Below are 12,729 nucleotides of genomic sequence, written 5' to 3'. Positions count from 1 at the left end.
CAGAGAAAAAAAAGAGAAATGACAAGAAGAAAAATATTTCTGAGTCGGACCATGTGCTTTCATTCACAGATTCAGTCAAGTGAGAATGTCTAACAAGTGTGTGTTTGCATCCTCCTTCTCCAGACTTGCTCTGCCTGCATGTTTATTATCAAAGGCTGACTTCACTTTAAGCACATTAAGCTTCCTATTCTGAAGTCCTCAAAGCATCAGTCAAAGTGGGTTTTAGTCATCCATGTGCCATCTGGTTTAGAGGTGAGAGGAAAAGGACAGAAAGAGGCAGAAAAGAAAAATGGAATTCTTCAGTAGTCTTTTAATTTAGAGAGGGAAGAACAGAAAACTGGAATGTTTACGAGTGGCACACTGGAGAGTGCTCTGAAAAGATGCCTCAGATAGAAGTGCCCTCCTGCCCAGATAGCTGTGGAGTTTGCAGCTTGGAAGTTTAAAGGAATGTATCCTAATTGCTAAAGAAAACGGAGTAGGTTTGGCATTTTTCCATTGTTTTTATTAATAGCTCAGCCACTGGAAGCTGCCCAGAATTACCTCTATTAACACTTTTAACTTGGCTGTATTTCTTCAAAGGAACAAATGGCTTTGCCTTTTTGAACTATTCAGTTTTCTGGGATGACAGAGACAAAACCCTTTGCAGCGACAGAACTTTCAGCTCGCACTCCAGCAGCAGCCCCAGGGAGCAGAAAGAGTCACCAGTGGTTGCCTATCACAGGCAGCCCAGAGATCTCCCATCACCAGCACAGCCACCCTTTGGTGTGCAGGGATAATTTTGGGTGGCCTGTGGGACCAGCCTGACCTGCTGAACCCCAGCCCGTGTGGAATCCTGCTGTGTGTCCGTGCTACCAGGACTGCCCAGCCAGGGGTCCAACAGTGCAGCACTTCATTTATCTGGATCTGGGCACTGTGACCAAACCAATTGACCTAATTCCTGACAGAAGTCCTGTTTGCTGAAGGCTGTATCCCTCTGCATTCCTGACAGCTGCAATCCACAACATTTTTGTGGAGATGGAGTAACGTAGAAGAGGATGGAGAGACATTCTGCCATTGGCTATATAGCTTTGGGTGATTCAGATTACTTCAGTAAAGACTGGGAGATCTATGGATGAAGTGCCAAATAAATTAAATTAGGGGCAACTCTTGAGCTCTCAATAAATAGCCATAAAAATTTATGTGCCTTTGCTTTTGCAAGTATGTCTCTAAGAGATGCCTTCTAGGCCTTATGTGCCACAGTTTTTATGCAGTCTGGCAGATCCCAAATTTGAGCCCAGAATTTTATAATTTTCTACATCAGAAAGAAATAGTAGCTTGTCTCTTATTTCTTCCCACTAAAGCAGGTCGTAACACCACAGGCTAATTGGCAGGAATAACTAGGCTGCATAGTAAAATGTAAAGCAAAACCAGAGCAACTAAAGTAAACTTTTGTAGCGCTCAAACCACTTTGGTTTGGTTGAGCCTGCAGCAACGGGAATGGGAGCTGCCAAGATGTTACTTTCTTTAATATGTTAAAATGGCAGTGTTTACTCAGAACCATATGGGGACTTTATGGATAGAAGCTCCAGCCAGAAAGAGAGCCCTGCAGGAGGGAAATAATCAGATAACTCTGCACACTGGGCTAGAAACCGATACCACAAAAGGGTGGAAAAAGTTTTGTCGTTGCCAATGCAATGAAACCTTTCAGAATGTGTGAGCCTGGTGTGTAAACCTGAGTAAGGACCCAGTGTTGGGTTCTGTGCCCCATGAACACCAAAAAGCTCCAAATGCTCTCTCAGGTGCAAGTCACCTTCTCTGCTTGAGGTGACACTTGATAGCTGAGCCTGACTCAGACTCTCTGTTGCAAACTACTGTTCTCATGATGCTCCAGTTCCACAGAGCCATGGACTTTGTATTTCTGGTTTCACCTCTATAAACCTGCATGCAAACATTTGGCTTTCACTGCTGATTGCCCCAAGCACCACCTGGTTCTGAGCACACTTATTTTCACAGTGAGTCCCCAGTGCCTCCAGTGTCGTGCAGGAACGCTGTGGTAAAAGGAGTGGGAATGGAACAAGCCCCAAATTACCAGCCTGCATCCACATGCCCACAGAACCCTCTCTCCTCTTCCTCCCAGCCTCCCCACTCCAGCCCCACCACTTATCACACCTTCCTGGGGTAGCTAGCCATGCAGAGAGGGATGGCAGCCCTGAGAGAGAGCAGCTATTTTAGAAACAAACCTCTTAAAAGAGGCCACTGGGGGTTCTCGCTATGGTACTTACATCAGGCACAAAGGGAGGATCCAGCATTCCTGCTTCTAACCGCTTGAAATTCATGCTCTTGAAAAAGGGATGTCTCTTCACTTCTGCTGCACCTTCCCCTTGACATCCCAGCCGCTGCTTCACGTCTTTGGTGAGGAGCTGAAACGTGCCAGTGGGAATGGTGAGGGTGGCAGAAAAGCAAGAGCTCCACAAAGATATTTTTATCTCCACTTGCTTTTGAATGTGCCCACAGGGAAGTACAGAGGGGAGTTGCAACTGCTGTTACTTAAAAGCTGAAGTTAAATGGATTAGGACTGCACTGTTCTACATGCCAGTGAAATTCTCAAAAAATCCCCTGCTGTGAAGTATTTACAGTTAGAATAGAGACCATTTATTTTGCCTGCTTTCAGTGAACACTTTCAAGAGATCTGTCATACCCTAGTAACATATAAAGGTGTCACTTTCTTACATGTTACTTACATATAAGGATGTTACATTCATGAGTTCCATGTGCTTTGTCTCAGTTCTTTTTTTGTTTTTTACACTTGTAAGAATAATTTTCCCTCAGTAGAACAGGTGCTTAGGAAAAACCAGAAATACCAAACAGTATTTCCCTCACCCATTGCACTACATTCATACGTACAGTGCATCACAGGGCACATTGGACCAACCCTTTACATCATGGGCTTATCCCTGCTGAACTCAAGGGGAGTTCTATCCACAGAGCCAATGCCCAGTAATAATCCTCAGTTCTGCCTTGTTTGTTTTCAGAGAAGGGCAGTGCACAACCTCTACCTGCTACAGCAAGTCCTGCCTGGAGCAATGCCCACCGACTGAGCTCAGCATCTTCGGTCATGTCACAAATAGACAAGGGGGAATGGCTTTAAACTGAAGGTTTAGATTAGGCAGGTTTAGATTCTTCTAAACATTTCCCTCATTTCTTTAGGAAGAAATTATTCTCTGAGAGTGATGAGGCCCTAGCACAGACTGCCCAGAGAAGCTGTGGCTGCCCCTGGATCCCTGGCTGCCCAGCTCCAGGCTGAATAGGGCTTGGAGCAGCCTGTGGGAGGTGTCCGTGTTAGACTGGGTGTTAGGGAACCTTCCTGCGGCTCCATCGGTGATGCTGAGCCGCCCGGGCGGAGCCGCCGGGAGGCAGCAGAGGAGCGGGCAGCGCGGCGGGGCCGGGCCGGGGGATGCTCCCGGGGCTCCGCTGCCCCGGCTCTGCCGGCCCAGAGCAGCGCTCGGCCCTGCCCGGGTGGGCTGTACATGGGAATGGCACCGAAAGCATCAGCAAAGCCCACCGGGGCTCGGCAGCGGCTGGGTTGGGCGCTCTGAGCACGGGCAGGCACCGGGAGCATCCCCGGCACCGTCCCGGCTGCGCTGACAGGATGCAAACAGCTTTGGGCAGGCTGGGGAGGAGTCCCGTGTGCTCGGGAGCATCCCTGGAGGAGGAGCAGGACCGGGAGGCAGGCAGGTTTCCCTGGGGCAGGGCTGCCTGGAGACTGTGTGCCCAGCTCTGGGTTTGTGTGCCCAGCTCTGGGTTTGCATGCCCAGCTCAGGGTTGTGTGCCCAGCTCAGGGTTTGTGTGCCCAGCTCAAGGTTTGTGTGCCCAGCTCTGGGTTTGTGTGCCCAGCTCAGGGTTTGTGTGCCCGGCTCTGGGTTTGTGTGCCCAGCTCTGGTTTTGCATGCCCAGCTCTGGGTTTGTGTGCCCACCTCAAGGTTTGTGTGCCCAGCTCAGGGTTTGTGTGCCCAGCTCAGGGTTTGTGTGCCCAGCTCAGGGTTTGTGTGCCCAGCTCTGGGTTTGTGTGCCCAGCTCTGGGTTTGTGTGCCCACCTCAAGGTTTGTGTGCCCAGCTCAGGGCTTGTGTGCCCAGCTCTGGGTTTGTGTGCCCAGCTCAGGGTTTGTGTGCCCAGCTCAGGGCTTGTGTGCCCAGCTCTGGGTTTGTGTGCCCACCTCAAGGTTTGTGTGCCCAGCTCAGGGTTTGTGTGCCCAGCTCTGGGTTTGTGTGCCCAGCTCAGGGTTTGTGTGCCCAGCTCTGGGTTTGTGTGCCCAGCTCAGGGTTTGTGTGCCCAGCTCTGGGTTTGTGTGCCCAGCTCAGGGTTTGTGTGCCCAGCTCAGGGTTTGTGTGCCCCAGCACCTTCTGCCTCAGCCAGCGAGGCATCAGCCCAGCACAGCCACCTCATCTCACCAGCGGGGAACTTGGAAATTGTTTGTTGCTAATGTCACGTCGTGCTCTTTCCCCTGGTGCCTGGCTGGAGCTGGGGTTTCTTGTCCTTGTCAGGGGTTTACAGTGTCACAGCTCTTCAGGCTTCTCTGAACACTCTGCTACCACTGGGCATTTCTACCATCTGGGCATTGGTTTTCTTATCTGACTTCCAACAGCCACCTCAGTTCTGTTTCTGTGTTGCTGGGGCCTCATTTCCAGCCTGAGGTGACAAATGGCTTTGGCAATCCGTGTCCCCCACGGGTACAGGGGCCACCCTCCAGCTCCAGCAGCAGCAACCAAGCCAGAAATGGTGGTGAAGGGGTTTGCAGACATAAGAGTTTCCTGCTCAGGTCTTTCTGCCCCAGCAGCAGCAGCAGCAGCAGCAATAGCAGGGACTGAATGGTTGGAGGAACAGGTTTAAAGCCACCGGTGCTGGCCACAGGAGCAAAGTTCAGCTTCTAAATAGCAACAGCCCTTTCCTCCCCACACTTTCCTCTGCCTCTGATGCTGCCAAGGTGGTTACATCTAAGCTGACAGATCACCAAAATGTAAAAAGACTTGAGGAAATATCTGTATGCCTTGCCATTCTCTGAGCAGAGAGATTCACGTGGTACTGTACCACATCCATCTGGCTCACTGCAAAATATCTGTCTCAGAGCACTTCTCTGGACTTTGATTTCCTTGCTGGAAGGAAAGAAGGATGCTTTACTTTCAAATAACTTCATTAGACTTTGAGTTCTCATGGTGAGACTAGGATTGTTGTTGTGAGGTGTTTTTGTTTCTTTTGTGGTTTTTTTTTTTTTAATCCTATGCTCTAGCGTATTTGAAGATGATCACTTTGGAATTTCCAGTCAGAATCAGGCTTGCTTTATTCTGGTTGGGCAAAGAAATCAAAAGTTATTTTAATCTTTTATTCTCATGTCAATAGGATTTTCCTGATGGTTGGAAAGAAGAATCTGAAAGCAGAAAAACTATTTTTAGTACCCATGGCTCTGATATCCTTTTGGAAATGATACCTTGGACCTTTGAGGAACAGCTGAGGAACAAGTGGTGGTGGGAAGGGATAGATTTGGACTTTCTTGGAGATGATACAGTGGACCTCTACAGCCTCTGCTCTCAAGTCAGCTCTGAAGGGATGACAAGGGGGTTATTTCCCATTTCTGCAGTCTGGAATCTGGACTTAGTGGGGAAACCAAGCTGATCTGTGAATTTGCCCTTGTCAGGCTGTAAGATGTTTGGAGTGTGCGGTCAGAGAAAAGGGTAGCTGAGGACAGAAAAAGGCTGCCTGGGGATTCCTGGGTTCCTCCATGACAAACAAGGGAGTATTCAGTAACTTCAGATGCAAGAAGGAAGTTTCTGGAGCATGAATGCAGTTGGTTGTGGGTGGCTGGCCACTGCTGGCTGAAAGACACAAAAGGGAACAGGCCACTTGGGAATAGGCTGGGACTGAAAGAACAGAGAAAGGAGAGGATTCTCCTGCAAAGCCCTGCTGCAGGGGAGCAGCTGCAGTCTCTTGAGAGTCCCAGGAGAGTCACAATGGAGAAAAATGCTAGAAATAAATGGAATTTGAAAAGCTGTAGATGCAGCCAGCTATAGAGAGGGCAACAGGTGAAACCCAACATTCTTCCTGGCTTCTGTTGTGGATATCAAGACATAGCATGGACTAGAATATTTTCCAGAAGGGAGAATCCTTCCTTTCACCAAGGAATAATTAGTCTTTCACCATTTCCTGCAGACCCAGAAGCTCTCTGCAATAGTAAATCCATGCAAGAGCCTGAAATATATATCCCATTTGGGAATCTGACATGGAAAAGAGAATGGAGATAACAACAGTATTTTATAAGTCATCTCTACATTTTTGTTTAATTCAGCTTCAAATGGTTTATTTAATATGAATAGAGAGCAGAACAAAAGCAACTCCATCAGGATGATGACAAGCCCTCCTGGGACAGCAGTGCAAGAAACCCCATTGAAGGTAATTTAAATATAATTCTACAATAGAGCCTGCACATAATTCACAGCTTCAAATATGGAGATGGCCTGGGCCACCCAATCATGCATGAAGTTAATGCCAAGTGCAGAGCTGTGTGTTCTGGTAAAAAAGGCTCCAGCTGACACTGGATATTTAGGGTTTGGTCTACAGAGTTCATGGGCAGAGCACAACTAGAACAGGACTTTCAAAGAGAGTCTTGAGTAAGAGCAGTAAAGTTCCCTCAAGATCTTGATATAAAGAGCTCTCTGATACTTTAATCTCACTCATTTGATGCCCACTGGGTATTCAAACTCTGCAATGTCTGAGACTTTTTTCCATGACTTTGTTTTGCTTCCTTTACAAAAAGAAACGACTGTTGTGAGGATGCTAAAAAAAAGCCAAAAGTCCCCAAGGTGCTGTTTTATCTTCATGTGATCAGTAAGTTCATCTCCAGATCATACCACGCAATAAATAATTCTGAGTTCTAAGATGTTAGTCCTAAAATTATAGGAGTAAGGAAACCAAAAAATCGCCACTCATGAAAGCAGACAAGGGGAATGTTAAAACCATGTCCACTGACCCAGTTATCAAGCAGTTTAAGGAATCACCTAGCTAAAGTTCAACCCTGACACTGAAGTAAACATATTATTTTAAGCAATTTTTAAAGAACAGAAAAGCAATACTATGGTCAATTACTATATAAGAGCAGATATAGCACTGATAAAGTTTAAGGTGTCATAATGCTGATTTCCATGGGATGAAAGCAGAAAGGAGGGATGGCAGCAGGCAGGAGCAGCTGCATGATGACAGAGCTCCTGATGGTAAGTAAGGAACAGGAAAAAATTGCTTTTAAGGAAAACAGAACTCATTATCTTTTAGTTGGTTGGGGGGGGGGGGGCACTTTGCAGAGGGAATGGAGATCAGAAACATGGAACAGCTGAGGCTGGAAGCCACATCTGGACATGGTCTAGTCCAATCTCTCTGCTCAAAGCAGGGCTTCCTAGAGCAGGTTGTTCCAAACCTTGTCCAGTTGGGCTTTGGCTATCTCCAAATGAAATGTGGAGACTACACACATAACCTCTCTGGGCAACCTGTTCCACTGTTTGGCTACCCTCACCATGGAAAAATGCTTCCTAAAGTTCAGAGGGAACTGAACTGCTCCTGTGCCTCAGTTTGTTTCTCTTGCTTCCTGTCCTGTTAAGGAACACCAAACCAGGAGTTTGGCTCTTTCTTTACACCATCCCATCAGAGACCCCTCGTGTAGGGTAAAATGGGAGCTGCAGGGATAAAAGGCACCAGGGAAGACAAGTTTGTGGGAAATGCAGACAAGCAGGGCACTGACAGAGTGACAGAAGAGCCCAGCAATGAGGGCCCATCCAACACTGATGACTTGAATGCACTTCAAGTCACATCTCTGGATGCATGACTGCACTTGTCAGGGAAAACACACATGTACATCAGTGGAGTACGAGGCATAACCACAACAAACATGGAGCATTTCCTAGAAAGACTGGATTTTTTTTCACAGAAAAACACACCAGAAGCAGCTATGTTATATGGGAACTATGGGTTGGGGAGCTTCCCAGAAAGCCAGCTGCCCCTGTTCCTAATTATTTGTTATTCATCTCTGTTTCATTCCAAAATGAGGTCTGATTTACGGGAAATTGCTTACAAAATGAAACATGGAAATATGGGATGGATGATGATTAATAGGAGCTATGATATATGCCTGCAAAAATGCGAAAGGACACAAGCATCCAGGAGGGGAAGGTTGACGAGGGGTGACACCAGAGGGTTTTCCTATGAGTAAATGAATAAAGACAATGTATTTCCTGGTGGTGATTAGCTCATGAAATAAGCTCTGAAGAAAAGGCTGGGCAACATGGTGGGAAACATTTCCTCACTCCTGCCCTGAAGAGTCCACTATGGGAAAGCCTTTTGTGTTGGATCTTTGAGAAGGCTCAAGTTTAATTTATGTATTGCAACTTCTTGCTTCATTTTGCAGATATGATGGGTACTTTATGACTCTTTTGTTTCCTTGTTAAGATGCTTATGCAAAGCAACAAAGTTCTGGCTTTCAATATAAAAAACAAATAGAAATTGAGAAAATATGTTTGAATAATGGATTTAAAAATAAAAAAAACATCACTTGATAAAAATATTACTTTTGGATGGGAAACCACAAACGCCATCACACTCAGACTCTTCCTGCCTCAAGATACCAATGCTCATAAAGGGAAAGGTTATCTTTGGATCCATAAATAGTTTGCACAAACCACCTCAATAATCATGCCACATTATTGGACAGGAAAGCAGCAGTGATCAAGTTTTCAGGAATAAATTATATATAGTCCAAAATTCCCTGAGGCAAGAGAAAGAACTAAATGATCTCCTGAGGTCCCGACTCCCTGAAACCAGAGTCTCCATGGCTGGGAGATGAAAATGACCACTACAGTTTAATGACTGTCTGCTGTCCTGGGACTGTGGTAGGTCTTCTACAGCACTATCCCATCAATGCTACATTTAATTCTTCTCAGCTTTAAGTTCTCATGGTTATTTTTCAAGTATATCTTCATTCTGTTATGCAAGGGAAATAAAGAGTAACAGGAAGGGCTTCTACAGGTATGTCAGCCAGGAAAGGGGAGTTGGACTGTGACCTTTAAAGGTCCCTTTCAACCCAAACTGTTCTGATTCTGTGTTGCTAGCAGCAAGGTACAATTTCTGCCTCACATCTCCATTTCAGATTAACAGCAGGACATGCACAAATTCCCTGCCACTCCAGCAGATGCTGCTTCTCACCTGGTGAGAGCTGAGATGCTGCCTGAGGACAGAAGGGAGCCTGCTGGGCCCATGGGGTGGTCTGTGAGAGCCCTTGGCTGCCCCAGTCCTCCCATGTCAGCTTCACTGGGGCTCTGCATCACCATTTAAGGGCAGTGAGTGTCCCAGAGCATCCACCAAGAGTGATGCCAGTTAAATACCACCCCGAGGATTCAGGAATGACTCGGTGCACTGTGAGTTAATGACTTCCAGGCATGACTCTTGGCAGTGCTGCCATTATTATTTTGCAAGGAGACTTCAGTGTCTCTTCATGCAGCCAGCCAGCCAGAGTGCTGTGGATCTGCTCTTTGCTTGCCTGTTGCACAAGACATTGGTGAAACCTTCCCTACCTATTTGTTGACCTTTCCTCCCCTTCGTTCTCCCTCTACCAGCAAACACAGATAGGTCATTGTCTCCAAAGGAGACTTCACTCATTAGCAAACAACACCCAGAAAAAGGCCACATCCTTTCCCAAATTACAAATCAGCCTTCTAAAGATGGATGTCAACAAGACATTGATGAGTTCAGACGCAGCTTTGAGATTTCTCAGAGGGATTGAGGATTTCCATTGTCAGACATGGCTATTGTGCTACGAAAATGACTCCCAGCTGAAGGAGTGAGAAAACATTTTGAAGAACAGTTCAACAGTATTAAGAAAAGCTGGATACCCTGCCACCCCAGGGGAAAAGCTGCTAACAAAGTTAGTGAGATGGGCTGGGACAACATTTGAGTGTCACAATAATTTCATTGCATAATCTTTGTCCTGCTTACCCCCAGCTCTCACCAAAGACAATGGAAGCGTGGGGTTTGCAGTTCCTTGCAGGAGACAAACAGACTCTTGCATCACCGAGTCCTTTTTCTTTTTTTCTACAAGGTTATAAAAGACAGAAATGCATTCTTGACTGCAAACTAGCACTCAAAGTCTCATGAGAATAGATACCGCTCCCTCGGCCATAAAACTTTGGAGAGGGCTCAAGATGACCATGATGAATCTCACGGAGAAAGAAGCCCAAATAAACAGAGTTTGAGTGAATAGAGAGTGCAGTCATCCCATCCACAGATGAGCTTGGTTAGTCTTTGTTTCTGCAGCCCCTCCATGGAACCCTGTGTCAGACACAGCTTGTTAATGAAGCTGCCCCACTGAGCCTCCCAGCCCCTTACCATTTTACAGATGGACTTGGCCTCCTCCGAGAACTTATGGGAGTACACCTCCTCTGTCTCCAGCACTCTTCTGTCCACTTCTTCCCTCTTCACCTTCTCCTTCCTCCCACGGAATGGCGATTGCCCAGCAATCATTTCATAGATGAGACAGCCTAACCCCCAGTAGTCAGGGCTGAGTGTGTATCTCTGGTTGTTCAACACCTCTGGAGCTGTGGAGGAGAGTGAGATGCCTTGTGGAAATGCTCGGTATTCACACAGGCAGAGCGCTTAAATGCCTCAAAATTTCATTTTGGTGACTGAATACACATGCACAGAGAATGGTGGGTAAAATACAAAAATACCTCCTGATTGCAGCTGAGGGCATTACAGGAAATGCAGCATGCTACATGCCATGGTGCTCTCTCTACATGCTACATTCCTTGTGCATGCTGTCTTCTGACTTCTCTATCAACTCAGTCCAATTAAAGAAAAAAATCATGAAAGAAGTTAGGTCTAAATATTAAGCACAGACCTAATTTTAAGAGTTCCTCCAGATTTCTCCACTTAGGAAAGAAAGGAAATGCAAACACACACCCTGTAAACAGCCGTGACATTTCTTCAAAAGCAAATTCTGTCTCTTTGGTCAATTCATAGCTTTTCTTTTTCTCCTTTAAAGAAACTCCAATGCATTAATTTTGTGTTGCAACCACTGACAATGCTTTTGGGCAGAGAGTCACTGTCTTGCAGGCACCCTCACCTCCATGCAGGGGTACAAACACACATCCTCACGTGCTCACAAGCACAGAGCCTTAGTGTGCACGCAAACTTACACTGAGATAACAAAATTTAGACATGACAACTGATTTGCTTGCTTTCATTAAAGTCTCCATATGGTGAAACAGTGGCTCACATCAGCTAGTTTCTATTCAGTCAAATAAGCATAAGCAATTTTTACTCCAAGAAATATGCCCACCCAGAGAATGCATGAAAATAATTACATTGAGTTTAGAAAACAGATCTAGTTAAATAAGGGAGTGTAGTTTTGGGGTTTTTTACCAATGTACAAATCTCTACTTGTCTTTTGTGCAGCCTCCCTCCACATAGAGGAAAGCTCAAGCTGACCTTGGTCAAGATGACCATAGGTGTGGACTTACCCATTTTATCATAACCATGCAAATACATTGTAACTCCTATACAAAACAGCAACTAGAAAGAAACTTTTATTTTGGCACATAACCCTCATCTACACTAAAATCACTAGAATCCCAGTTGCTGTCTTCCCTTTCAATTTGCTTTGCTGATTTAAGTTTATAGACCAGCCTCACTGAGAGCTGTAGAGGTCCAGCCTTTCACCCTCTTCTGATTTTCAGTCAGGATTTCTGTAGGAGTTGCTGCATGAAACTGGACCCAGCTGAATGTGAATATTTTTTTATTCTTTTTCTTAAGCTTTCTTGGCAGAAATATCTCTAAAACTCAAGTAATCTCAGCAAATTTTAAAAAAGATGAACTGTGGAAGACTTACCCATATACCCTACTGTTCCTACTCTTCCACGGATTGATTCACCCTCAGGGATTTTAACAGCTAGACCCAAATCAGATATTCTAATATGGCCTGGAAGGAAAAAAGAAACAAAACAACATAAAGCAGATATAATAACCTGATTCAAATTAGTCTAAAACCCACAACTGTGAGCATTGCTGAACTATTCTTGCAATATACTGCTTGGACATTTTAAGAAAAGAGCTTTCTGAATCACTGTATTGGAGCAGTTTCATTGATATGGAAAAGAGGAATTATTAAGGGCACTACAACACAAAAATAAATGTTAACGGTAAGGCTGTGGACTGCAGCAGACTGTATTAGGTATTTTAAAACCAATGAAAAAAGTCAGAGAGAAGCATGCTGTGGGGAAGTATCTTGAACTGATCACAGAGGGTGGATGGGCTGACACAATTCTGTAACTCTGTGATGGCTGAGGAAGCTACATCTGGTCTGCAGGTCAGCACGAGATTTGATTATCGCTGCCTCCAGCAATGAACGGGTGGGTACCTGGGCTTGCATAAACCCAGACTTGGCTCAGCAGAGGATAAAAGTACTTTCAAAAATGGAGAGGGAAGCCCAGATTTAGAAATTAGAACTCCATCTTGCACCAGCCTTGCAACAAGGATGGAAAAACAACAGGGAAAGGCAGAGAGCCCCAGCAATGCTGAGCTCTCGAGAACAGCCCCTGCTGAGGGCACGGCTGCTTCCTTCCATCTGTGCAGCGAGCTCCAGCAGCTCACCACCCCACGACAGGAATATTAGTGTATGCTGAGCCTCTTAATCACTTCAGAGCATTATTTGTCTTTGTGCA

At 45.8% G+C, this 12,729-nt stretch overlaps 1 protein-coding gene across 2 annotated transcripts in view; it reads right to left on the bottom strand.

Moving 5' to 3' along the window:
* GRK5 (G protein-coupled receptor kinase 5) overlaps window positions 1-12,729 on the bottom strand; it is a 147,383-nt gene that overhangs the window by 2,334 nt on the left and 132,320 nt on the right. For both annotated transcript variants that reach the window (XM_021529270.3, XM_031505298.2), the window contains 3 exons: window positions 11,898-11,987; window positions 10,397-10,605; window positions 2,262-2,399 (listed from right to left, as the gene is read on the bottom strand). In XM_021529270.3, the coding sequence (XP_021384945.1) occupies window positions 2,262-2,399; window positions 10,397-10,605; window positions 11,898-11,987 (437 nt within the window). The remainder of the gene's footprint in view (window positions 1-2,261; window positions 2,400-10,396; window positions 10,606-11,897; window positions 11,988-12,729) is intronic.

Source organism: Lonchura striata, chromosome 7 (assembly GCF_046129695.1).
Source record: "Lonchura striata isolate bLonStr1 chromosome 7, bLonStr1.mat, whole genome shotgun sequence".
Taxonomy (NCBI): Eukaryota; Metazoa; Chordata; class Aves; order Passeriformes; family Estrildidae; genus Lonchura; species Lonchura striata.
This window is presented reverse-complemented; position numbering and strand designations above follow the sequence as displayed.